The sequence below is a fragment of the Athene noctua genome, chromosome 11 (assembly GCF_965140245.1).
Source record: "Athene noctua chromosome 11, bAthNoc1.hap1.1, whole genome shotgun sequence".
Taxonomy (NCBI): domain Eukaryota; kingdom Metazoa; phylum Chordata; class Aves; order Strigiformes; family Strigidae; genus Athene; species Athene noctua.
Genome location: NC_134047.1, coordinates 11,311,065 through 11,338,532, shown reverse-complemented (window position 1 = coordinate 11,338,532; position 27,468 = coordinate 11,311,065). Strand labels below are relative to the sequence as shown.

Below are 27,468 nucleotides of genomic sequence, written 5' to 3'. Positions count from 1 at the left end.
AGCACAGTTTTAATGTTGTATTGGGCCACGCGAGCCTCAGAAGCTATTAACTGGCTGGAACTTTCTGACTTGATAAGGAGTTTTTTAGCCTTGTGAATGAGTTGCAAAGGAGGGTTGGGGTTTCTTGGGTGGGGGGGTTGACTGTTGGAGCAAGGAGCGTATCAAGGAGTGGAGAAGCCTGAAAAACTAATCTGGGACCCTCCTCACCTTCCGTCCTTCTACAGCTCGGTCAGACAGATTGGAAATGTGTCTCACCCGAAGAGGTCACCAACAGCCTTGAGTTTCTGCCGAGTGTGTCTGAAACATCACCCGTCAGGGCAAAGAGAAGGCACGGACTAAATAGCAGCACTGTTTCTCCAGTCCTTCTTAGGCAGCACACTGGAAGGGGGATGCAACATGCCAGGAACCGGTGGGGTTCATAAGGAACAACTGTTTTGGGTAGAGTTCGATGCTTTCTTGACAAAAGGTCTGCTAAGGCTTGCCAGGTATGACAGACAGGAAAGGAGAAATTCTGTATGTGGCAGTTGATTCCAGCTTTGTTTCTTCAGGAATTGCTTCAGCCTTGGTGAGAATGAATCCCTGTTTGCAGCCTCGGCATTATTTACCGCAGAACTCAGTCTGTTTGGAATTGCATATCAGGACCCAGGAGAAAGAAGGCGGTGCTGCGAGACCCCATCTTTCATTTCTCCTATATATTTTGTCATTGTTGTGAGAGATTGGAATAATCATGAATGAAAATTTTACTTAAAAAGTCATTTTTCTGCTTCTGTTCTTTTTCTGGGTTTGTTTCTTTGTTTGGGGTTTTTTGTTTTTTTTTTTTTTTAGTGCCCTATCTTATAATATTTCATGTTCTCTTTGTGTGGACATATTGGAAGTCTATTTTTACTCTCCCAGTGCAGCCAGGCAAAAAGGTAAGAGTCCAAGCACTTTTCATTCATTGCAGAATGAAAGCAGGAATGCTAAAGAGAACTCAAAAATCCTTCAATCTGGTTGATCTGGACAACTGATCAGATTTCCTAACGAGATGGAAAGTGACCTAGACTTGTCCATAAAAACCGAGTCATTTACCATTCTGAGAATCGTTTAACTCCCCACAGAGCATGGTTTAAATCTGAGAGTGTTAACTTAAAGCTGCCTTTTCAGGTGTTCCAGGAGTTGATAGGATTTTTCATGTTGAGAATAATAAGACTGATGATTATTAACGTGGAGGCTTTGACCTGTTTCTGCCAGAGAAGCCAGAGAATTCTGAAGTAAAAAGCTGCTATAGAGGCAATTATCAAAATGGAATGTATGTAAAGTCTGAGTAAATGTGGAAGCCAGAGGGAAATGTACAATTTGGTGTATCGCTTTTAAGCTGGTTCTATGCTTTGCGGTGAGGATCGCTCCCCACATCTGCAGGTCTCCAGGAGAATTCTGAGCATTGCTTATCTGATTATGTCCTGGCAGCAAAACTCAGCTGCCAGTGCACTCATCTTTTGAAGTGGCAGAGGAAAGAACATGGGTAGTTAGGAAGCGAGCAGAATGTTAACTAACATGTGAAAAGAACACTTTCCTATTCTTTGCTATTAATGTGCCTCTAATTTCAGGTATTCGATTCTGTGATAGGTGCCAGCTAATAAAACCTGATCGTTGTCACCATTGTTCCGTTTGTGCTATGTAAGTTACTGGATTGTTTTTCACTGAAGTGAGTATCATCACCGCTGAGTTATGTGAACGGGCTGGTCCTTCACGTGTCTTTTTACACGGAAAGGTGCCCGAGTACCTTGGGTCCAGCTGCAGTCAGCAGTGGATGTTGGTGTGTGACAGCAGTACCATGGGCATTGCTGCTATTTGTGGCCCTGAAGGGTTTGCAGTTCCCACACCTACAAGGGTATCAGCATTAAGTCGCTAGAAAGCATGTGCCATCTAGTGAAAATTAACTGTTTAACCTAGGCAGGTTAAACTGAAGTATGATTTTGACATTTTTAATTTTATTTTATTTTTTTTTTTAAATATTCCAGGCCTTTACTCGTGGTGTTTTACAAAAGTTTTAATCCCTCTAGGGCAGAATTTATTTTCATGTCTTTTTATCTGACAGAATACCAAGAACACTGGTTGCTGTTGAAAAATAATAAATGTTCCATCTTTAAATGATACCTACCTTAAAAAATTCAAAGAGATATTATCATCTTGAGATCCTGTTGTGTAGAAATCTCACAAAAAACAGAGGCTTTTGCTATTGATCTGCAGTTGGCAATTAAGTACCAAATATAAATCTTTGATTTTTCTTTTTTGTCCCTTTGCAGATGCGTGCTAAAAATGGATCATCACTGTCCGTGGTATGTTCTAGATACCGGTTTGTACTTTTCTGAAGAGAGAGGTTGATTAAATACATTTCTGCCACAGAACAGTGTCTGTATGCCTCTCTCATTTTAGACCATTATGCTGGGAAATTTATAAAGTAATTACACTTTGAAATTGCCTGAAATATTTGGTGTTTTGAAAGCCAGATCACTTGTGTTTGTTCCATGTTCTATGTGTAAAAGAGCTGTTTTATCAATACAATTTAAAACCCAACTGCTAATTCACTCTCTGACCATTATTCAGATTTTAAAGGGACTTCAACTTAGCCTTTAATTCTGGGTATATAATCATTTCAGCCTGCAGTTGGTGGTTGCTTTCAATAAAAATATTTGCACACAGATTGTTTCTGAAATGATGCCTGTCACTTGTGCACAGTCAGGGACAGTTTGTATAGACTGATGCATGGATGAGTTAAGCTTTATACTTTTTGAGAATCGGTGCCACTAAATTTCTTAAACTCCTTCTTTTTTTTTTGAAAAAGAAGGTTTCAGAAATCAGAGGCAACACAAACATTTCCCCACCTGAACCTCCCTGGTAGTCCTAAATCGTAGAGGATATTTCAAACGGGAGTTTTGAGGCAAATACCCACTATTTTTGTCTGCACTCCCTTGTTCCTTTTTAGAGTTGTCCTGTTGTCCTGTGCATGGGGAATTACAATCAAATTTGGGGTTATTGGTTTTGTATGTCAACAAACAAGCAGTGGTGAATCTGGCTGCTGAGTTTTGCAAATGAATCAAGTAACACAGACATCCCAGATCTCGTTACCTTTGCAGACAAGAAACAGACACGAGTAATTAGAGCCTGCCTCTGTGACAAGTTCACCCGCGGCACCAACTTTAAAGCAGATTCCAAAACTGTGAACTGTCCTTTTACTTGGCCTAGCAAGAAGTGGTCAAGTGAAAAGCAGAGTCTTCAGTTCCATTTCCTTTTGACCACTAAGGGGAGCTATGTATTGAGGAAATCACGTTGTAGAATCAAGAGGCTTAATAAAACCCCCCAAACTGTACAATTCATTGTGTTACAACTGTGTGCTGTACATGCCCTGACTTCAACTTTGCTTTTGTTCTCTAGGGTGAATAACTGCATTGGATTTTCTAACTACAAATTCTTTCTACTGTTCTTAGCCTATGCTTTGTTGTATTGCATGTATATTGCTGCAACAGTCTTCAAGTATTTCATTAAGTATTGGACAGTAAGTTGTGAGACCTGGTTACTTTTTCATATCCTATGAGTCTGGTGGGGTTTAGTCACTCTTGGTACTTTTTTGCTTTCAGTCTCCACTGAGAGATGGGTCTGCATTTCTTGTGTAAGGTATTTCCTTGTGCCCTTTTTTTAGTACAACTCCCATTATACGTCTGAAATGCACAAAGCAAGAGGCAAATAGACTTCTGGAATTTCAAATTGTAGGGTTAGCTTCTGGCAAAGAAGATATATCCTTTACCTGGTCTTGTGTTTGCATGTATGTATCTCACAATCTTTGGAAAATTACCAGAAGTTTCTTTCTTTGGAGAATTCTAATGTCATTCAAAACAAGACACACCTCACCGAAAGAGAGCCCAGGATTGCTCTTTGGAAATATGTTCTGGTACTTTTTCAGTACACATTAGGATACATCATGACTCATACCACTGAAATCAGAGGTGTTATAGAGAGATAAATATCATATGAGTTAAGTTATACTCTTAGATATAAATGTGGTTAATCTTCCCATCTCTAAACACAGCTGCTGTTGTCTGGCCATATCTTTGTGCTTAAAAAGAACCCCTAAACTTCTACTGATTATGGAAATAATTGTCTTCTAAACAGAAATTTTTAGCTGTCAACATTTGATGCTTTTAAACTGATTGGAAGAATACCTCCTACATATTTGTCATATTACAGGAAACCATTAATCATGGGTAGGTGGTTTTCTTTTATGTTGCTTCCTGACCTGCAGATCCTGAGGTTGCTATCATTCTGCTTAATGTAACTGATGGTTTCCAAAATCTTAATTTCTTGAAACATATCTGCTCCCTTCTCACCTCTGGCATCAACACGTAACATACTGGCACTGATCTGTACATATTTACTGGAAAATATCAAAAAGCCTTGTTCATTTTCTAATCCCCACATGACTCCTTTCTCAATTTAAAAGTTGACGGTAACAAGGTACGCTTCTTATTCAATTCCTGATTATCATTCATACGCCAGCAATGCCACTGACAGCTCCTGTAAGAGTCTGGCCTTCTGTCTCTAGTTTTTTACATCCCCTCTGCTGCTAACTCTGTATAGACTGTGTTTAAGTAACTTAACTTTGCTCTGCATTAATTTATTGAATTTCTGTTGTTTTAATGGCTAATCAGTTACCTAAGATGCCTCCGGGGATGCTGATGGGACAGTAGCAGGAATAGTTTCTTATGCTAAGAAAGGCACACAGACGAGCTCCTGTGGCTGCACAGATGGCATGAGCAAAGGCTGAGAAGTAATTTTTAACTTCGAGCTCCCCACAGCCTCTCTGTAGATGTGTGCTTATGAGGACCTCTGGCACTTGACTCTTCCCCTGTAGAAGGGAAGAAGTGTTTCTTCTGCTTGTAAGATCCCACTTGGCTTTTAAACTTTTCCAAACCATCTCTGCTCAGTTCTAAAGCTACCTGATTGCTGTAGCTATGGAGGCCGGGTTTTCTTGGCGTGCCTTCCAGGGCAAAAGGGGCAGAATTTTCGTATGTGCACAGGAAACCCAGGAGAACGTCAACAGGTCTTCAAGAGCTTGTGCCTGCTTCTTTCCCTGTGGGCACGGGGCATGTTTCTTGTGCCTGAGTGGGAAGCTGTGATCGGGCTGGCTCTGTTACCTTTGAGGAGCCAGTAGCAAAGCCCCACGCCTCCTGCTTTGGTTACAGGAGGGGAAATGAATCAGAGCATTTCTTTGTCCCTTCTGGCTTCTTATAGTAGGGTGTGACTTTTGTGTATACAAGTTTGAGAAGTCTAGATAGGAGGTTTGGAGGCTATCTTTCTTCTCTCTAGAAGCAAGGAATTTCCAGCTCTTGTTTTTTCCTACCACTTGTTCTATGTTGCTTTTCTCTCCAGGGTGAACTGACTAATGGACGTTCGAAATTTCATGTCCTTTTCCTCCTCTCTGTGGGGGTCATGTTCTTCATAACATGGTGGCAACAGGCGGTGCGATGCCCTGCCAGAACCAGTGTCTTGGCCTGCAGTTGCAGGAAGAGCAGCCCTCAGTTGTGATAGCCAGTGCAGCTCCCAGATGAGCTGCTTCACAGAGCCCAGTATTCTCTGAATGCTTATTTGCTATTAATGCTTTCTTTTAACCAAGTACTGAAACATCTACAATTTGAACTGTTAATTAGCTGACTCGACATGCCCAATAATAAACATCAATATATCAGACTTCAGCTGTCTGCTTTGTATTTAAGGTTAATACTTCTAGTCCCCTGCGGACAAGAAAATATGTTAAAGGGAAGGGAAGCAGGATAACACAGAGATGGGGACAGTTAAGATGGGAAGACAAATCCATTTGCGGTACAGGCAGATACAACAACAAAAAAGCTCTAAACATTTTCTTCAGTATTGCCCTTCATCTCTGAAAGTAATTTATTACAGTACTGAAAGTCTAAGTGCATAGTTTCAACAGTCTACTTATTATTAGTGCAGTAATTCCTTATCGACAAAGTCTAGCCATTATTAGTGCAGTAATTCCTTATATACACGTACTAAACCAGTCTAGTTGTAAATAATTACAGTCTTCAGTAATTGTCAGTTGTTCCAAACTTGCTGTGATCCCTCAGCGTGCAGGCACCTTCTCCACTGCCTTGCTGAATGCTAATGAGCTTCCACCTAATTTAACCACGGGAAGACATCTTGTCCACATCAACACCTATTACCAGCTCCAAAATGGGGTTGTGAAGCTTACTAGAGATATGCCCATTGATTTTTTTTCTGCTTGTAAAAATTGGAAGTCACACCAAGCACTGTAAATTAGAGCAATAAGACAGGCATGAGGACCATTATATCATGCCTGTACCAGGGAGCTGTCTTAGTGTTTACCAAATAACTTGAAACCATTCCTAATGGAAGATAGAGAAGGTAAAAATGAAGGAAGAAACTATATATGGAAATCTATATATTAACAACACAGTTACTATATTTAGAGGCAGGCATGAAGCATTACATTAAGGGCACACGTAGTTATGGGCACCTAGCTATGCTTTAGGCCAGCTCTGAGATTCTTCTCCCTTTCTTCCAGCTATTCGTCTGACAGATGGTGGTGTAGTTTTGTGGCTGAGATCCAGAAGTCAAACTCTTGTCTGGGATTTAGCATTCATCAAAGGGCATCCGGAATTAGGACATGTAAGTGTATATATATATATATATATATATATGTTAGGACAAGCTGTCCCTAACTTTTTATTCAGACCTTTCTCTTCTAATTATTTCCTGGGATTTGTAATTCATTTTAACATTCTCCTTGAAGGGTTTAGTGTGCCCTAACCCTATGTAAAATTTCTTTAACAACCTATGTTTAGAAATGCTTTTTCCTTGGATGGAGTGAGTTGAAATCATCTTCTATCTATACAATGGGATTGCTTAATATTTCTTCTGGTACATCAACAGAATGTGTTCACAAATCTATTAACAATATACCTATTACCTATTAGCAATGCTCCCTCCATTTGGATACATTCTTTGAACAGTGAAGCTGGTTTCATATAAGCATGTAAGCTGCCAGTGCTGCTTCTTACCAGACTACAAATAAGCATGTAGCTTGTTACTGTTCCTTGATCAGGATTAAATGCAGTCATAATCAAACATATTCAGGATGAGAATGGGTTTATAAGGAATGATATTAACCCTGGCTTTGAGGATTCTGTGATAAAAACTGATGCTTCAAAAGGCCTGAATTAATATACCTATGGGAATAATGTGAACCAATTTTTACAGCTTTTTATAAAAACTCTTATTTTATTGCAAATCATTCTTTCATTCTGCCCTGTATTTCACAGTTCACATCCATCCGCAAATGTAATTTTTTTCTCCATTCTGACTCCATTTTCCCCCATTGATCTATTTTGAAATAAATTGAATAAATTAATTCCAGTTTATTGTCTCTGAAATGCCTTGATTTTATGAGGTATGTAATAACTACACCTGGAATTTCTGTGCTTCTGCATTACACCCTGATGTATAGTTTTTACAGGAAAAAAACCTATCTAAGTACCCACTTCTAGTATTTTTTATTAGGCAGATGATGCTTTGAAAGTGTTGAGAAAACATGAGTAAATTAGTCTTCATGCCAACACCCATGTCAGGGGTGCCATCATTTTTTGTCTTCCTTTTGCTGTTGGGGATACTGAGACATCCCTGACATAGCTGTACTGCATGTCAGGGTATAACACGCCCTCGTTCAGCACCCTGACCTTGTTCTCAAGCCCTGGTTTGCTGTCTGCACAGCTCTTGGAAGGACTGATGGCTGTACTCCAGAGTATACCCAAGTGCACCCCTCCAATTAGTACAATATTAGTTTGCCACAGATTTTTAGCATTCAGTGTTTTAGTATTTTAGTATTAGCAGCATAATATTTGGTGGTGCTTGGAGCAGTGATGTGGAAAGGTCCAGATTAGATATATTTTAGGATTCTATTCGCAAATCTCCTCTGTGCTATTTCCATTCCCAGAGTTTCTATTCCTTCTACTGAGCTGCTTCTGTTATCTTTTCTGAGGGTCAACTCTGGAGCATGCATTGATTTCTGTCTGTCTCCAAGGAGATCCTCCACTTCTACACTAAATCTGCAGAGAAACAGATTTTTTTGTTTTTCTGGCAAGCTGCTTTAAACTGTGTAAGTTATAAAACTCGCCTGTTAGCTTTCTCTGTCTACAGCATAAGCTTTGTTCTTCTGGTGAGGTCACTGGGAGAGAAGGGGTTGCCATGTTTCTGACCACAATAGGTATATATGGCCTCTTTTTTTTCTTTCCGTGTCTCTCTTGGGGTTTGTGCAGTGCCTTGTGCAGGTACCAGTCATCCAGTATCCTGTAAATAAACTGATATCAGAAGGAGAAAGAGAAGATTGTAACTGGAAAAAAGGCTGAAATAGTAGGGGGAGGAAATGAAACCAGCAGCATGGGAGAGTTACTGAAGAAAGAACAGCAAGTAAAGGCAAAATTTGCAGGGAAAATTTTAATGTCAAACATATTAAGCACTTTATTAGCCTTAAAAGTGTGGCCAAAATAAAATGCTGTGCATTAGCACAGAAAGTCAAAATTCTAAGGCTGATTTTTTTTCTTAGTGCATGATAATGGAATATTAAAATTATGAATCATAAAATTATCCCTCAAATACCACATAGCCACTTGATGTTGTTACAGCTGTACACAGATAAGTGATGCCAGATTTTTCAGTGCAGATAATATTCTCATGCCTTAGCCATTTTCAGTCTAAACATCTTAAATGAGGGGATACCAAGTATCCTGTCACAGTTCCATGATGACAATTACTTGCCAGATACTTACCTTCAGCTTTTCTCTATTTCATTTGATCCCCTTATTTCCCGTTCTCTTTCCTTCTTTCATCATTAATAATTTCTCTCCCTTCTTACACGTTCACAGCACAGGGTATAGTCACCCCTTAGTTATCTGTAAACCAAGCTGCTCGCATTTCCCACTTTTAATCCCTTTTTCAAAATTAATCACCTCCTCTCCACCAGTCTGCTGGTGAGTTTTTCAGTGTGAGACGAATGACAGAGCACCATTTCCAACATTCCGTCAGAACACTAAACATTCCTCTTTGTGTTTCATGAGAGGAATAGATTTATTTCTTAGGCAGCTGGGGCTTGCTTCAGAACTTTGAAACTATGTTAGACAACGAATCAGTGCTAGTCTGTACTAAAGAGAGTATGAACGTAACCATCAAATGCATGTTTTCCACCTTCAATTTTCAGGCCTTATTGGAAGCATGTGAGAGATTCTATCGCTGATGCAGTGTACAGGCATATGGAACCTGCTCCTCGCTCCCTATTTAACAAAGACAAGACTGTAGTAATACGGTCTTCTCAGAATGGCATTGTGAGGTTTGGCAATGCATGTTTGTCGAGTGATTTTGTAGATCTCCCTCAGAGGCATTGGAGCTCTATCAATGCTGTGATACCACAATTCAGGGTTTCCTTACCCACAGGCAGGATGTGCAGCGTAGCACATGTCCCAAGATCCTGATACGGTGGAAATCCTGGACACATATCGTATGGCTGAGAGCCTGTGCTGCAGCTCGGATGGATCAGAATGTCTCTGCAGACATACACATAAATGTGACAATTGGGCATTTGTATTCAGGGAAAATTCATGATTACACATACAGACTTCCTTGAATCCTACCTCCTCTCCTCTGACCCTGAACTAATGTCTACAGTTTGCATTGTCTTGAAATTCCCCGAAAACCAAGCAAAAACCAACCAGAGAGAAACCCCCTGAGGCAGAAGTTCCGCGCCATGCGGCGGGTGCGCTGGGCCGGCATTCGGCCCTCGCCGAGTGGGTCCTGCAGCTGAAACGGGATCTCCGAGGAAAAGCTGCCGGAACGCCGGGGGCGGCGGGGGGCGCCGCAGAGGGCGAAGCTCCCGCCGGGCCCCGCTGGCTGGCGGCGGACCCCGACCGGCCCTCGGCGCCCCCCGGCCCCGCCCCGCCTCCCGTGCCTCCGCTCCCGCCGCGGCCTAGAGTGGCGGCGCCGCCAGCCAATAGAGCGAGGGCGGGCCGGCGCGCCCCCCCCCCCCCGCGGCGGCGCAAGCGGGGCCGGCGTGGCGCGTGGCGGCAACGACCGGCGGGGGGGGGGGGGGGGGGGGGGCGGGGGCGCGCCCCGGCGCATGGAGGCGATGCCCTGCCAGAACCAGCGGCTCGGCCCGCGGCCGCAGGACGAGCAGCCGCCAACGACGGCGACAGCGACAACGGGCGGCGGCTCCCGGCTGATCCGCTTCGCGGAGCCCGGCGGGGACAGCGGTTGCCCCAGCCCGGACAGCAGCAGCAGCAGCAACGGGGTGGCGGCGGCGGCGATCCCCGCCGGGGAGGGCGGCGCGGCGCCGATCGGGCCGCAGCTGAAGCTGCTGCCCATGAACGACCAGCTCCGGGAGCTGCAGACGATCATCAGGGACAAGTGAGCGGGCGGCGGCGGGGCGGGCGGGCAGCGTCCGCGGAGGCCGCGCGGTGCCGGGAAGCGTGGCCTGAGGAGGGGCCGGGCCGGGCCGGGGCGGGGCGGGTGGGGGGAGTCCGTGGGGGGATGGCCGCCCGCCGGCCCCCCGCCCCGTTCCCTCGGGGAGCCGCAGTCCCGCCGAGCCCGCTCTCGGCCGACCCGCCTGTGCCGGCTCCCGTGCGGGGCGCAGCCTCCTGAGGGATGCGGCGGCGTCCGCCGCTCGTGGGCTCCCGGCGCGGCTGCCCCGGCAGCCAGGCGACCCCCGCCGGGACCGGTGGCCGAGCCGGGGGACGGCGGACGGGCCTCTGTGCGGGGCGCGCTCCCGCGCCGGGCCCAGCGCCAGCGCCTCCGCCGCGCGGCCATTGCTGCTGACGTGCGGGCGGGGCGGGGCGGGGCGAGGGGACGCCGCCGGTGGGCGCCAGCGCTGCGCCCGGCCCCGCCCCGCCCCGCCTCAGCGGCCCTCGCCGGCTCTTCGGTCGCCACCTCCGCCTCGGGGCCGTGGGTGACACATTCATTCGGCGGGTTTCGATACCTCGCACGGGTTTTTTGCGTCCCTGCACGCCGCGGGCGGCTCACGGCTTGCTTGCCGCGTCACCATCACCGTGCAAAGGGGCATAAAACCCTTGGGGACGCGAGCTGTGGCTCACTGCCGCACCGGCAGCCGGGCCTCGCCACCGCTGTCTCGGTGTCGAACGCTGAAGGCGGGACGGGGTGGGGACCCTTGCCCGGTCGCGGTGGCTGCAGGTACTTGTGAGCGCTGTGTCCCGCATCACGTTGGCAGGAAAACTTGCCTCGCAGGATACACCACCACCGCCTGGCCCGGTGCCAGCCTGGCCTGTACAGGTGTCTGAATTCTACATCAAATAAACAAATGCAAATTTCCCACAATATTCAGTGCTGGCTAGATGTCCGCTGCACTGTCTTACCAGTCCTCAGAGTATGTTAACAACCCAGTGCCTCTCTCCCGTCACACATTCAGTGAGCTTCTGACGGAATAGCAACTGCATCTGTAGTGTTCTTGTGAAGTGGGTTAAGACAACGCAGGTGTAGGAGCACAGACTGGATTTAAAGATTGGTGAAGGACAGGAGCTAGGTTTGAGAATAAATGGCAGGAAAATCACACAAGTTTGCTGAAGATTGGGACTACCACATCAAAGAAAATGTAAGGGCCAAGTCTTTGTAGACTATTGGGAGTGAGTGGGTGTGTGTGTGGGGCGTGTGTGTGTTTTAAGTATTTTGGAACAAGGGTGGCCACAAGAGTAGCCTGAGAGAGCTAGAAATAAGAAAAAGATCGGAGAAAAGTGGGACTGGCTGAAAGGAAAGTGGACTGGAATCAGATGTTTGAGGAGCAGGGACTGGAACAAATTAGGCAGAAATAATGGTTTTGGAACAGTATGTTGGGGATAGCATAGGGACTAGACCATGATGTGCTGGGAGGAATGCAAGAGAGACAGTATTGGAGGGAGGCAGACAAGGAGAGAACAGTTTGTTTGTTTGCCTAGGGCATATTACCTGCAAAAGAGACTGCCTTTATTGAAGGCACTGTTGTCAGTTTGTGTCAGCAAGAGTCCTTGCTGCCACCGTACCTTGTGAGTCACGAAGGTGTTTTAGAAGTCTACGTATGACAAACATTAGTGGCCATCTATTAAAAGCACATTTGCCTACTGTGATGCAAGAACCATTATCAGGCACAGAGGTGTGAAATCAAGTTTATCCATAGAGTGGTCAGGCTCTGCATAAAACCTTCTCTTCCTGCAACACACTGGCACTTCTAACCTCTGCAGTAACAGACTGGGTTCTTCCCCTTGTTTCCTAACTGTCCATCTGCATAGTCGATGTGTTTTGGTATTTCCTGGTTCTTGAGTGCTTAACTTTGTAGCTAATAACACTAATACATTTTAATGCAAAGCTAATAATCATCTCTCAAAGACAATATCTAATTTTATTAGTTTACATGAGCCTTGTTTCCTTAAACTAGTGGCTTTTTTTAATCTTCAAAGCATTGTGGAAAAACATAATCTCATTGCAGGCAGGAGCACACAGGGGTAATGCAGTCTGGATGTAAGGAGGGCGATTGTGGCAAGCCCATACGAAAGATCTCTGCAGGTGAGAGTGTCTGCCTGGCAGCTTCCTTGCAGAGCAGAAAGGGAAGTTGCGAGTGCGCTAAGCAGAGAGAGAGAGAGGGGAAATCCAAACTAGGCTTGGTGATGGCCTGTGAAAGGTTTTGAGCTTTGCAAAAAGGAAATAGCATGTAGTTTTGATATCTAGGCAAGTACTAGCACTGTGGTTATTGTACCCAACTAGGCTTTTTAATTTTGTTCTAAGTAGGTTTTGAACTCTTGCAAATATGTTTAATGAAGTTTCTGGTTATAGTGAGCTTATCCAGAAACTAGCAGCTGGTATTTTAACTCTGAAGAGTTTTTTTTAGAGTTGCATCAGCTTCATGCACAAGACTTTGGTAAGGGGAAGTATAGAATAAGACTTGTAAATAATGAATTAAATGTACTTTATTCTGAGTGTGGCACTGCCCTGGCAGTGGAGATGTAACTGTCACTTCCAAGCTCTCTTCCCAAGCCGTGAGGAAAACTGGTCAACAACCTGCTCAGAAAGGCAGGTGTAGGCTTGGTATGTAAGGACAGTGGGGAAACTTTTATTTTTATGTTCTGTCTCAAAGTCAGCTGCACCTCAGTAAATGAGAGACCTCAGACTGGCCTTTTAGTACCTGTCATTCAGAAAGATGCTAAAACATGCTCAGCTGCAAGGCTGAGAGGATTTCTTATGCACTGGTTAGAAACTGTTGCAGTGACCTTTTTCAGGGCAGGTGAAATCTGCCTTAAGAGGACTCTGTGACCACTGTAGCATTCAAACCAAGTGCTAAAAGAAATTCCTCAGAAGAAGTATCATATTTATGAATAAGCAGCTTTATAGCTAAGAGGAGCTATACTGTTCAAAAAATCCCATTTAAACTGAAAAAGGGTATGTTCACATACACTGCTTGGGGAAGGGGGAAGAGCTGTGTCATCTACAGGACAATTAGATACCTATCACTTACTCTTTCTTTCTGGATTAAAAAAAGAGCAGGTAACACCAGAACTGTCTTAACTCAAGGAGGATATTTGGATTACTTAATGCTGCAGAAGATGCATGTTCCAGGTATAGCAGTCACCTGAAAGGGCAGAAATTAAAAGGCAAACTACTGGGAGGAGAAAAACAGAACAAAAGTAGGGAAAAAGCAGTCAATCTAGGACTTAGTGTGAAGTAAGGAAGGGATAGATACTCACAGTACAATGTAAGTTAGAATCAGGCATGCTTATGTGGAGCGAAGGATGGTCAGGCCAGATGCAGAAGACCTCAGGGACCATAGTGTTAGCTGCTCAGGAAGGTGGAAAGCTCTTTCCTTGTTCCTGAGAGGATTAAAAGAAATCATGACCTTTCAATGGAGTGACTGTCCAGTTTATAAAGAAAAACCCACCTTCATGTGGCTGGTCATCATGTCCTGTGGTGGGTTCAGAGACAGCTGGCTGAATCAGTAGTGGCTGTCTGATAGACTAAAATGACCATGTATTTATTTTGCTTCATTAAAGTTAACAAGAAGTAGGTCTGTGTGCCAGAATCGGGGAGATGGATAGATCACCTCAACTCGAGTGCGCATGTGTTTGCTTGTTTTTTCCTCAGGCTTGTTCACTTTTCCTTCTAGTGAATGCTTCACGAGTCGGCAGATGCCTTTTACGCTGTGTGTTGGATATGAATTTTGAGCTTTCTATTGGGATGTGAACTGATGCATTTAAGTATTGAACATTTGGGAACAGTTCCAGCCTCTTTCTAAGGAGGGTATGATCTCAGAGTCATTTCTGGCCTGCACAGATTAGAACCCAGGGATCTGCAAGCTGAAATGAGTAGTGCAGCAGTTTGTAATGTAGAGCTGTGGTTTCTGTAGAAGCAAGTTCATTAGCTCAGTTCGGTAGTGTCATTTTAACTGATTTAACAATAGACATGATGTAAATGTAGGTATTTGAAGGTTATCGTGTCTGTTATGTGAGATCATTCTGTTGTGTTCTGCTCAGGCTTCTTCTTCCCTAGGGAACTGAGTGAACAATATAGAAATGAAGACAGAAAAGCAGTAGGGCGTGCAGTCCTGACTGCTGTACAGAGTAGGATGATTCAGGAGTGTGTAACTTGCCTGTGATGAGTAAAGATGACTACTGCAGGCAGGAAGGGTGAGATCCCTTTCATGTACCACCCCCCCAGCCCAGGCACTGAAGAAAATTAAGTACTGAAGTGCTGCAGGTAGAACATGGTCCTGTTTCCCAGTTACATCATCTCCACTTAATGGCAACAGTTCATCCAGTGTCTTAAGCTTTCTTGTAAAGGCCTTTTACAAATTCTGTTTAGGGAAGTGGCTTTTTTTCAGTCTTGCCTTCACAGTGCCCTGCGTGTCTCTGAAGAAGTTCTGTAAGGTAACTAGAGAAACAGGAATTACTAAGGTGTCAGAGCATGACCTGCATAGCCTACAGCCATAGCAGTGGTTGTAACTAGTACCAAGTGCTAAAGCAGGAAGAAACCCTGCAGTTAGATTGTGTTACTGTATGTTCCCTAAAAAGTGTATCTTCTCATCTCTTTAAGGCACACAATGTGACTTTAATTGTACATCAGGCATGCTTCCATACCTTTAGAAACAAAATGAAACTATTTCTATTGTTCAGCACAATCTTCGTGTTGTTAGCCCTGTGCTACAAGTCAGGGTTTAATGCTTCATTTTTTTAAGCTGTTACCTTGTTACTTTGATTAAGAAGCTGAGGAAGTTTCTAGTCTGCCATGGCTCATTACTTTCTACACTTCTATCTGGTATTTAAGGTGAACAGTTACAGTGTTTTCACATAAGCATTTTTTTCTGGCCCCTAGCAGTTCTCATATGATGTGGTGCTTGAAATCTGGTTACAGCTTTCCAGCTGCTGGTGTGCAAGAGGTCTGTCATTTTTCAGTATTACTATTATTCTTCTCTCACTTTTGTGCACCGTTGCTTTCTGTTGTCCTCCTCCCCTCCAAAACCAGGCACAACTGACTAAGGGTCTTCAGTGAACTGTGCATAAAAACATCTGTGTCTCCTTGCAAAAACAGTTAATTTAAAGCCTAGTAATTTGTATTAATAACTCATAGTATTCACTCTAAACATGTATTGTTTTGCAGTCAAAACCACAGTCTTGACATTGTTGGGTTTGTCTTACCACTCATTCACAAAACATGGCTAAATTTCCTGAAATGCTGCAGTCTGGAATAACCTGGATGCACCACCTACACGTTTTCTACTTCCATTTAAAAAATATATTTATACACACCCCAGGTGGAAATATGAATCCCTTCAAAAATCTTAATAAAATCAATTTGTATAATTGTAGCAGGTTTTGGATTGGGGTTTTTTTTTGAGCATTGCTTGTCTGGTTAATGTTGAAGTAGCAAAAAGTCACGAATATCCTGTCATTACCAGAAGGAAGGAAAAAAATCCCAACAAAACAGTGTTAATAGTGTGTTATTAGCACAAGGAAAGAAATTAGCTTAGGCTGACACTCTTTTTAAAACTTTTTTTAGCGTGGCTGAGTTACCAGTTGCCTAGGAAATAAGCAGACAAATGTCTTGACTTTCACTCATGTAAAACGTAAGATGTTGCAGAATCTTGGGGATTAAATGCAAAACTCTATGGTATTTAAGGAGATATCCAGAGTGTCATGGCTTGAAAGTAAGAGGGGTATGCCTGCTGTGATTAATAGAAAATTTCATTTTAAAGTACCTGCTTATGATGGTGATGCTTTGTCTTGAGTGTTTTGAAGGCTAGCATAGTGTGTTGGCTCTTTAATTGGAAAATTGTCCTACTCTTGTGTAGTGAGAGTTGGTCTTGACATGGGAAGCAAGGTGTTAAAAACTGATTTTAAAATTCAAGCTTTTAACATGGCCTACAATGGCAGTGTGTAGCAGGAGGCAGTGAGCTTGTTCTGGCTTCTGAATGGGCCCAAAGCTGCAGTCACACGGGCGAAAGGTTGCGCCTAAGCTAATACAACAGCAGAGGTGTTTTCATGGGAATACTCGTTAATCCCTGCTCATTTTAGTCTCAGATTCACTAATCTAGTCACACTATGAATGAATTCCAGATAAGATATATCCTGCTTATCAGGTATGTTGGTCTCAGGGCTAGGGATCTGCGTTATCATTGTCCCCTGGTTTCTGATTGACTTAAGAACAGGCGGAGCAAAGCTCTCTCACTCAGAGCTGTAGGGAATGTACCAGGTCAGTGCACGTCTGAGCTTGTGAGGTGTTTTGGAGCTGAGCTGGAATGGTAGTACGATGGAAAACTTACAGAATATCGTCCTTATGCTTTAATCGCTGCTGGTACAGTGCAGCAGTGTTGCCAGTAGTAAGAGGCAAACCCCTGCGTTAGCTCTCTGCATCTCAATCTTTACCACCAAGTACAAAACCCGTGAAGCGGAATCTCTGTGCGATAAGTTTTGTGTATGGTAGGACACTCTTCTCTGAACTGCCTTTAGTATATATTGCCCTTGAATTAATATTATATTTAAGCAATGTCCTTAAAATTATTCCCCAGTTTAAAATATAAATTATTACCTTTTTCAGGAAATCCAGTAGAGGAGACTTCGTATTTTCTGCCGATCGTCTGGTAGGTGAAGAATTTCTCCTTCTTGGTATTGTAGTTTGTAACTCTTCTATAAGATGGGTCTTTCAGGACAGAATAATGGTGGTGTGCGAGCAACTTTTCTACACAAAGGAAATGATGCTTGACAGCAACTTTCTATATAGGGATTTATATTCTCTGCTATGGACTGCTTTCATCTCAAAGGGTTCCAGAAGCCATGTTATTATCAAACACAACTACTTCAGGATAGAGAGCAGTAGTAAGAAGAGAATACTGTTTAAAAACAGATGCACAGAGGCTAGAGATAATTCAGTTTTAATTTGAAACACTACTTTTGATCTTGCCAACAGAGCTGTACAATTTCTTCCAGTCTGGATGTTACCAATCGCTTGCATGCAGGAGTGCCTCCTGGCACATGGTGTGTATTAGATTAGTCGCTCTGGGTGCATCCACATGGGGAATTTGTTTTTGGCCATATGGTAGTTGCTAGCAGGGACAAATCAGTTTCAAGTTTTCACACATTTTAGTAAGTCAGAACAAAGACTGCTGGGAATGCAACCTTTACCTCATCTAAATTACATGCTTAGAGAAAACCACAGCACGCCCACACGTATACTTCCTTGTATTCATGAGGGTGTTTGCTGTTTGCAAATCCATGTTCGTTAACAAGGAAAGTCTTTTCTTTCCCCCTCTAGCAGATGAGGCTACAGCAGGCAGGTTTCCTGTGATGAGTCCAATCTTAATCCATGCCTGATCCAGGCTTGCTCAGAGCTTTAGATATGACCGCAACCTAAGATTGTGACTGCAGTGGTTTTTGTTTTGCAGCCTTTTCACTTTCCCCTCTGCTTTTTCCTTCTTGAGGATGTTTCTTGCATTCACCAAGAGCAGTAAAGGCCCAAGCCAACAAGTGCCATCACTCATAATGTGTAGATCAAGTGACTGACTGGAGTGCCTTCTTTGCCAGGAGTACTTCATAAGGGACAGGCAGAAAGTCGCAGCCCCACCTTGGTTCTGTGCCAGCAGTTCTCAGCAGATACCATTTAAATAGACACGTGTCCTTTACAGTTCATTGGACGAGTGGGAACAGCCCAGGAAACATCCAGCACCCGTGAAAGACTAGCTCAGCTATGTGTCATTCTTCCTGGGTTTTCTAGTTTCAAGTTCTTCATGAGATTCAGGAAGCCAGTGAAGGCCAACACCAGCAATCCCACACATTTACAGGGTACAGGTCTCCAGTGCAGGGGTCAGGCCCCTTCCCCACTAGTACTCCTTTCACAGGAAGGGTTTCTGGTTAACATTCTTACTTTACCTTGTATTAGGTTCCCATCATGCTGCACCCTTTAAGGAGCATTCATTCCTGCCAACTTCATTGAATTAAAGAGAAGCACTATATTGCTAATGTGTATTTTTAAAAAAGATATAAACAATGACTATTCTAATACTGACAGGAAAACCCTTAACAGTCTTGACTGTACCTTATTGTCATTAGTTAGTGTGAAGGATCTGTCCCACGTACCTTCTCACTTCACTGGCAGGTCCTGCGCCATTCTGAGGGAAGCAGTGATTTTTTCCCCCCTCGTTGCTAGAAACTGCAGCTTCCAGGCAGTGAGATAAGTTCAGGCACTTGTACCAGGATCTCCTATGGGCTGGCCAGCACTTGTACAGATAGGGAGCTGGTCTTCACAGAAACACCTGTTTGCTGATCATGCAGTTGTTTGACACAGAACCTACCAGTCTGTTTTCCGTTTTGTTGGAGGAATTTTATGCAAAACAATATGTAGGAATATCTCATTTTCTGTATGCTATTCCTAGGTGTGACAAAGAACAGTTACAGTTTCATGTGGAATGTGGTCTTTACTAAACTTGGTGGGGCCCAAACATAGTTAAGACTTGTTATATTTTCCACCCAGTTAGCAAAGAGGAGCTTAATGGCAAGATGCAATATATGAAAAGAAGAAACATATGATATGCATGGGATTGTAGGGTAACAAAATAGATCTTGTCGCAGAGAGGAAATGAGCGTGAGGTTAAGCTTGCTCCCAGCTTGGCAGCTGTTAGTGGCAGTATCTCATAAGAGCACCGTAGGAAGAGGTCTTAAGGAGGGACACACTGAAGCGGATTAATTTCTGGTGGTATGTTTTTTTCTTCTGGCAATTTGTTTCACATGTAAGGGGATGACACAAAAGAAATGCTCAAAGATACTTGTGAGAGAAGGGAGTTAACAGGCAGTAAAGGTTAGCAGAGTTTCTGAAAGCCACTGCCAGTGCTGTGATCCAGAAGTTGAAAGATGTACCATGGCTGGTTTCCTTATTTAGTGATTACACCTATTCTAAATGGGAGTGCTGTCAGTCTGCTTTCTGTAGTTTCCTGTATCCAGATTTCTCTGTTCATGGACTCTGAGGCACTGCTCAAACCTGATTTCTTCAGTGGTATTGGAGTGTGGTGATGAGACTTTATTCATGTGCTTAATTGGTTGAACAAAGGTAGATTTCACTAACATTTTCATATCCTTGAAATGTTTATGTGGTAGCTCGCTAAAACTCCTTGGACCTCTATTAACTGTTGTTTTTGCTAACAGTTCTAACAGATCTTGTACTAATGAAGGTTCAAAGCAAACAGTATTTCCCTTTGCTGACTGCAGAGCTTCTGGGGTAAATCTTAAATGTAGAACTATAATAAGTGAGCACGTTGACATATAATTTTGTATATAAGCATTAAATGCTTAATCTAAAACTCCAGTGTAACTCCGTAAGCCTTGACAGTTTAACTAGGCCTGCTAGAAATTAACAGCCCTTTTAGCTTTTTTTTTTTTTCCCCAATTAAAAATGGACTTTTTGTTATTGGTAACTTCAATTCATGGTTTTAATTTCTGGTCAAACTCTTCTACCTTGTGACCAAAGCTTTATTTCCCTGCTTTGTGTGGGGCCATAATACTTGGTTTAGCTTCCAAGTGATGGTAACCAGCTCTCAGGGAGAGGAGCAGGCCTGCTCGTTCTCAGAGCCAGAGAAAAGAGGTGGAAATTATAATCCCAGAGCATGGAGGCAGCAGGAAGCATAGTGCAAAATTAAATGTTTTATCAACACTGACAAGTTTACAGAAGAATCCTTCCCAGCCTCTGCATAAAACACTGATACATGTAGTAAACCCAAGGAAATTATTTGACTGTAGACCTTCACTGGTTTACTCTAAACTTTTGGCAGATTATGTGGAGCAATGGTAACCCTGCCAGCATGACAGCAGTATGAAAAAAAAGCGTTTCTTCCAAACCTGGCTCACAGGTTGGATTTTTTGTGAAATAACTTAAAAAAACCCCCCACTGTGTACAAATGTCCCAGAAACCTAAAATTAAATTAAGGATTTCTTGGCTTGTTTATGTGAGAAGATGTGTCTTTCAGTAGAAGAACACTGGTGTCTTAAGTCTCGGGATTAAAGTGACTGAGTAAAAAGACTAGTCAAAAACTCTACTTGCAGAGAGACAGGAGGAAGAGGAGGAGGAGGAGGAGGAGGAGGAAGGTAATAGAGCTGGCTTCTATGCATATGCTTCCTAGAGTCACCAAATATGCAATGAGTCGAGCAGAAAGGGGACTGACAATTCTGAAGGATGTTTCCCATATGCAGTTTTGCTACAGTGGAAATATTACCCCATTAATTTTTTTTTCAGTCTCTTCTCCCGTTATATGTCCATTGCACCCTTTGACCCCTTCATTGATTTTGTCTGACCACCACCCCTGAATATGGCTGCCACAAACCCAACTCTACGAAAAAACTGTCATACTAAAATGACTAAAAATAAGTTCAAAGAGAGTTTGTAAATTTAAGGGACTGTTTCCATTTCCTAGCAGAGGCTGCCTGTGTGCCAGGAACTAGGGCAGAATGGAAGGACAGAAAAATCTTCCAGTATGCTCTGCCCTCTTTCCAAAATAAGAAATGTCTGAAGTGAGCAGTATACTTGCTCAGTCCCAGGAGCAATCACCTCATTTCTGCCATCATCTGGTGACTTTTGCTTAACAGGTTTCATCTTTGGCTTGGCAGTAGCTTTCCTTGAGCAGTTCTGGCCTGTGAATCTTTGTCTCTAATTTTGACATCTTTAATACCCAGAGCATCTCTCCTTGGCAGTCATTCTAGGTTCAGATGAACGTGTTTGGGTAACTTTGCCTGGGATACAGCTGCAGGGCCAGGACTAGGAGAGAGCTGGAGTTTTTCTGGCCACTCGAAGCTGGAGGGGTGTGTGGCTTACTCGCTGCACCTCCAGTAGAGATGTCCCTGCTGAACTGGGTCGTCTGTGCCATGGGAAAGCACAGGTGCTTGGCAGAGCGTCTTGTAGTAACCACAGCTGGCAGGTGCCAGAAGAAGAAGGTGATAAAGAGATTTCTAAATCTGCTGACTTGTCTTTGGGCACTCGCTGGTGCATATACATTGCTGCAGCTTCTGTGGCTGTTCTGGCAGCCTGACTGCAGTTTAGTCATAGAAATACGGATGTGACAATAAGCCTCAGAGCCTAGCTGATGGGAACTGAGAGATGGTGATTTTTCCCTTTTTCTCACTAGTATTTTCTGTCAGCAAAATGAAGATGCATTGGTGTTTCACTCATTTTTTCAGAAAAAATTGTGATGTCTATACCTGCCAGACACAAATAAAGTCAGTTTTATGATTGCCAGTGAATCCCCCCCTCCCCCCAATTTTGTTTTGTGATGCCTCCATTTGATTTGTGGACAAAACATAGGCATCACCCCCAAAAGGTCTCTAAATTCAGTACCTAACTACTACTAAAGAGACCCCTTAGACCCTTCAGGCTGTTAGGTGTTCACCTAGTACTTGTAAAAACTACTGACATCTAGTAGCTTATCTCCACAGATAACAAATCCCTTTAAGCTGACAGATCTCTTTCGTTCTACAGATCAGACTTGTGGTTGAAGAGGGACTGAATCAACTGCCATACACAGAATGTACCGTGACCACTCCAACAGGTATGTGGGAAATTACTCCTCCCCTACGTAGGACCGGAAGTGAAAGCTTAACTACCACCAAAAAACGTGGAACTGTTACAAGAATCATAGAATGTGTCGAATCGGAAGGGACCTGTAAGGACTGTCAAGTCCAGCTCCCCACTCCTTGCAGGACTGCCTAAAACTGAACCACGTGGTAAGAGCATCATCCAGATGCTCCTTGAACTCCAACAGGCTTGGTGCCAAGACCACTTCTCTGGGGAGCCTGATGCTGGAACAGTTTAACATTCAGGGTAGAGTACAGAGTTAAGGTCCCTTCTGATTTTGAAGAAGCTAGATGGTGCCTAATGACACAATTGAGCAAAACATACAGTCATAAAGTTGTCATTTTACTGAGGTTTTAAATTGGCCTTGCAAAACCATGATGAAGGTTTACATGTGTATGTGCAAGATCAGTTTACTTGCCCATACTGCAATGTTGAGATAAAACTGATGACATTTCACATGCCCATTAAAGAAAAAGTACTTGGCTCAAGCAGTTTTGCCATTCCATCTCTCTTTGCAACTGAGGGCCAGTTGGGAGTAATAATAAGCAGGCAATAAAAAGTGGCTGTCTTGACACTAGAGAAAACCCATTGCAGTAATTTTGGTTTGCTCCTGTTAACTGTAACTATACATAAGGTCACATGTATTACTCAGAGGCACTACTTAGTGCATCAGCAACTTCTTACAAACCCGCGGCACACCCATAAGACATACACCAGGCAAGTCCTCTTCCCCCTGAGAATTCTATTTGCATTTCTGCAGGGTGAGAGCAGCTTTGTACATTCATGCCTTCTTCCTCTTTGCCCTTCTCAGTAAATCATTTGTACATCTTTACTTTTACTTAGAGAAAAGATGTACTGAAAACACTTAATTCTGAAACTAAACGGGGTTTAGAAAGGCACTCAGGAGGCACAATCATTACCTTTGCTCCTCTTCAAATAAACAGCAGGTGCTTTACTTCTTGAGCATTGGCATCACATCTGTTGCTGGTCAGTCAGTGATGGATAGATTGATGATCATCTCCTCGCTGCATTACACAGTTTGACTGGCAGGTCCCTGCAAGTAACATCACTTGGAAGCTCTACAGTGGTTTTTGAGTGGACCACTGCCCTGGCCATGGGCCAAGACTCTCGGACTTTGCCCTCTGAGCACACATTGCCTTGGTGAAAAAACTTGAGTTCCTGCTGCTGCTCCCAGCCACACTGTGGGTAGAGTCTTATTGTCTGAACCCATCTTAGCTCTGCAGGCAGGGTGGTTGCCCCTTCACACCAATACCTGTGCCCAGTGAAGGAGCTAAGATAGCCTCAGGCGAGCCCTTCCAGTAGGAAGTGTCCCTTGAGAATTCGGATGCCTCTGCGTGAATTCCTGCTTACCTATCCTCAGCTCTTCCCCTCCAAGCATTTGTAAGAATCCAAAGCAGAGCTGATTTCTGCTTTTCCAGGCTTAGAAACAGAATACCCCTCAAGGACATCAGTAGAACACCCTGTTTTTTCTCCTTTAAGGGCCTTGGGACTTTTTTCAGTCAGGCAGGGGACTATGTGACACCTGTAAGGAACCACATGTTCCTCCTAGCAGTGGTGCTGGGCAAGCTCACTACCAGCTTCTGGGGTTGGATCTGAAGAATGATGACTGTGACAAACTTGCTTTGCTGTCTTTATTTTTGAAATAATAAGAGACCTGAACTCGCAGTACTGATGATTGTTATCTCATCTCTCTCATATGCATACCATTGCCCGCTTTTTTCTTTCAGTGATTAACAGCACAATGACTGTAGCATTGTAGCATCATATTTCAGTTCCAACTCTTGTCACCTGCAGCACTGGACTGCATTTACCTGACTTCTTAGGGGGCATACTGTCTATCCTTATTTTGCATAACATCTTTTATTTAAAATAATCACAGAATACCTGAATTATAAAACACATACTTGGAAAGAATCACTTCTGTGCCAATTTGCTGACATGACTTTTAAAGGTAAAAAAAGCACAAGTTCTTTTCCAGTTATGGTTTTGGCCCCATTACCGTGGCTTGTTGGAGGGCCGCAGGGTACAGTGTGCAGGTGGGTTCATGCCACCTGCTGAGAGACGGGAACCTGCTGTTGTCCCCTGGGTATTCAGGGGAATCTCAGCTCCACTCACACTAAGGTCACTTAAAACAGCATCCCCCAAAGGGGCATTAAGATGGGGCAGAAGGGAGCAACCGCTGCCACTGACATCTGGTTTCTTTCCTCTCACAGGACACAAGTATGAAGGAGTCAGATTTGAAAAAGGAAACTGCGGAGTCAGCATAATGAGAAGTGGTAGGCAGTTTCTGGTTGTTGAATGAGCATGAATTAAACGTTCTGGAAACCTGTAAGCAAATTCCTTGGAAAAATGGGCAACACTTCTCTACAGCTAAGTTGTACCCAAACCTGCCAGTTGTTACTCTTGCTTAGGTTTCCCCGATCACAGAATATCAAGTAATATGTTTATTAACTTCTTAGGAGACAACTGTCCTTCCTTGCTTGCTGCCAACTACTTCTGCTCAGAGACAGGTCTCCAAATAAACTACGCTCAGTGCTGGCAGAGTCACTGTTACTTACACCAAAGCTGCAGAAACCTTTGTATCTAGGATGTAAAGTCCAGTGGCCCCACAGCTTCCTGCACTACATTTTGCGGTGTCTCTGGGCAGAGCTCACAGATGTTCTCCAAACCCCACGTGTTAGTTTTGACATTTCCAGCTCTCGCCTCTGAGAGCTTAGCGCTGCTGTGTGGGAACGCTAATACCCAGGAGCTAAGTAACACCAAGTAGACTCATTTTTCTGTCTGAACAGAGAAAAAAGGAAAATACCTTCAAGTGTTTTCAACACTTGGAAGCAAGAAAAAAAAAATCTCCTTTTCAGAACTCTTCACCAATACAATATTTGGACTGTCTATTTAATTGTAACATCTTGCAACTGTGCCATTTCTTAGCGTGTAACAACTTGTTGCTGGGTTTTTTCTGCTGCTCATTTTGAGGAGAGGCAATGGAACAAGGTTTACGAGACTGCTGCAGATCAATCCGCATAGGAAAAATCCTGATACAGAGCGACGAGGAGACGCAACGAGCGAAAGTGTACTATGCTAAGTTTCCACCAGACATTTACAGGAGAAAAGTTCTACTCATGTACCCAATACTAAGTAAGTGTCTTCCATCATTATGTACAGTTTGACTCATCTCAACAGTCAGTGTGCTGAACTTAAAGGAAAATTTCCAAATTTCAGGGGCTTTGATTAGGTTTATTGCTTGGTTTAGGTGACTTAGTAGGGAATTTATCAGGCTGTGCCAGAATACATTAGTCAGCCTGCACCAGCATGAATACAAAGCAAATCATCTGGGCATGCCTGCGTTTGTGAGAGAAGTTGAAGCATTAAGACTTGATAGAAATTTAATTTTTTAAATTTTGCCATGAGAAAAGACTCAAACAGCCTTTTTCTCATGCCGTTAAAAGACATTTTTGGATTAATATCATAATCCTAGGAGTAAATTATTTAAAAAATAAATACAGTTAATTCTACCAAAAAAAACCCCAACACTCCAACCTGGTAAGCATGGTAAGGAGTTTTTCAGGATGAAATAATTTTTCCAGTCTAAGATTTCATTCTGGTTCTACACATGGAGGTCTTAATTGCCATTTTACTATTTTAGATGAGCTTTCTTGCCTGAGGCTTTAATAAAATCCACCAACTTCAGTGCTTAAAACCTGGCAGAGTTGGCTGTTTCAGAGCAGAGATTAAGTTCCTTCAACAGGAGACGAGTTTTCTACAGTTAATACATGCAGAGCTGACAGTTTTCCAGTGGGAAAGACAGTATCATCATCCAGTCACACACCAACTTTAACACAGACAGTCTTGGATGGCCAAGGACAAGTTCTTCCACCAAGGTGGGGAGGAAAGAAAAAAAATCTCCCTTTTTCACCTTTTAGGTACTGGTAACACTGTCATTGAGGCTGTCAAAGTCCTTGTAGAACATGGCGTACAACCCAGTGTCATTATCCTGCTAAGCCTATTCTCCACACCTCATGGTAAGTTGGGGGGCACGAGGGGGACAGAGGAGTGGCCCCAAGCACACTTAATGGGGAAGAGTTACGTTAGTCACGTGCTTTGGGCAGCAGTGAAGAGCTGTTTCTTTGCAAATAACGATAGCAGCATCACTGTGCTCAGAAGAGAGGGGGGTTTGGGTTTGGGGTTTTTTGGCTGAACTGGAAATGTTTGATGTGAGCAGTGGAGTGGGCTAGCACAAAGGAACGAGCCTGTTACACCTAATGACAACACTGCAACTGGTGAAGTATTCCTAAAAGCAGGAATTTGCAGCACTGCCAGGTACAGAAGATGCTTCAGTATCTCACAAAGCAATGCCCGTCCTGCTGTTGCTCTGGGCTGTAGCAGCCCGTGGATGGTGTTGTGGTGCTTTGCCACCAACAGAACACCAGTTCTGTAAGGAGCGTGAGGTAAATGAAGCTATAGATCTGTTCCTGTCTGCGTGGTAAAGATCTTAACTTGTAAAAGGGGATCCAAAAAAGAAAGTTTCTGCAAAGTACAAAAATGGATTTTCTGCATTGTTCTAAAAATTAGCTACGGCAGAAATCATTATCAAAATAGTCAACTGAACTGCAGAGCATTATCCCTGGCAGCCTATAATCACTCTGATGATTAGATTGGGACTATCACTTACGGTAAAGAAAAGAAATATCCACATAAGAAAACCCAGAAAAGCCATCCACTAAATTCCTCATAGACAGTCAGCTAAGGCATAAACATGAAGTGGAGATAGTAGAACAGAGACTGACTTGTCTGCACATTTCTGCTAATTGTGATTTAACACGTGGTGCTGAAATTCAGCTGCAGCATTGTAGTCATTATTGCCTTTGTCCTCTCTCAAAAGGTGCCAAATCTATCATCCAAGAATTCCCAGAAATCACCATTTTAACTACAGAAGTCCATCCTGTTGCACCAACACACTTCGGACAGAAGTATTTTGGAACAGACTGACACACTCAGAACAAATGGATATGACTGTATGATTTTACAAGAGGCTTTTTTCTACGTTTCATTATTGTTGAGTTGGTTGAGGGCATGCTTAAGAATCTTTTTGGCCAAAGGGGGAAATACTTGATTTAGATCAGTTCTGGTCAGTTGCTGCCTGAACTCTGAGTCGGGTGCAGTAACAAAGCCCTCTCTCATTACAAAGTCAAGCATCTCAGTGTTGAAGTTGTATAAATTGCTACAATCTCTGCTTTAACTTATTTATTCTTCTATAGCCAGTCTTGTGGCTGCTTGCAAGAGCAAAATAAAACAACTAAATCACACAGA

The 27,468-nt window shown here is 43.4% G+C and overlaps 1 protein-coding gene and 1 long non-coding RNA gene across 2 annotated transcripts; both read left to right on the top strand.

The window, feature by feature from the left end:
• Positions 1-1,207: 1,207 nt before the first annotated feature.
• On the top strand, positions 1,208-3,617 carry LOC141964693 (uncharacterized). The gene is made up of 3 exons (XR_012634373.1): positions 1,208-1,656; positions 2,286-2,318; positions 3,415-3,617. It is a non-coding gene; the product is annotated as an uncharacterized LOC141964693 (long non-coding RNA).
• A 6,543-nt stretch (positions 3,618-10,160) lies between these two features.
• Positions 10,161-27,468, top strand: LOC141964524 (uracil phosphoribosyltransferase homolog). Its single transcript, XM_074915055.1, has 7 exons — positions 10,161-10,467; positions 17,128-17,170; positions 22,045-22,114; positions 24,375-24,437; positions 25,135-25,296; positions 26,082-26,180; positions 27,041-27,468. The coding sequence occupies exons 1-7, from the start codon at positions 10,181-10,183 to the stop codon at positions 27,145-27,147; spliced, it is 831 nt and encodes a 276-aa protein (XP_074771156.1). The 5' UTR covers positions 10,161-10,180; the 3' UTR covers positions 27,148-27,468.

What these genes read in the sequence shown, in the direction of transcription:
- LOC141964524 (XM_074915055.1), top strand. Translation starts at nt 10,181, where the DNA reads ATGGAGGCGATGCCCTGCCAGAACCAGCGGCTCGGCCCGCGGCCGCAG. An exon ending in TACCGTGACCACTCCAACAG is followed by an intron (nt 22,115 to 24,374) that starts GTATGTGGGAAA and finishes TTCCTCTCACAG; the next exon opens with GACACAAGTATGAAGGAGTC. An exon ending in CCTATTCTCCACACCTCATG is followed by an intron (nt 26,181 to 27,040) that starts GTAAGTTGGGGG and finishes CTCTCTCAAAAG; the next exon opens with GTGCCAAATCTATCATCCAA.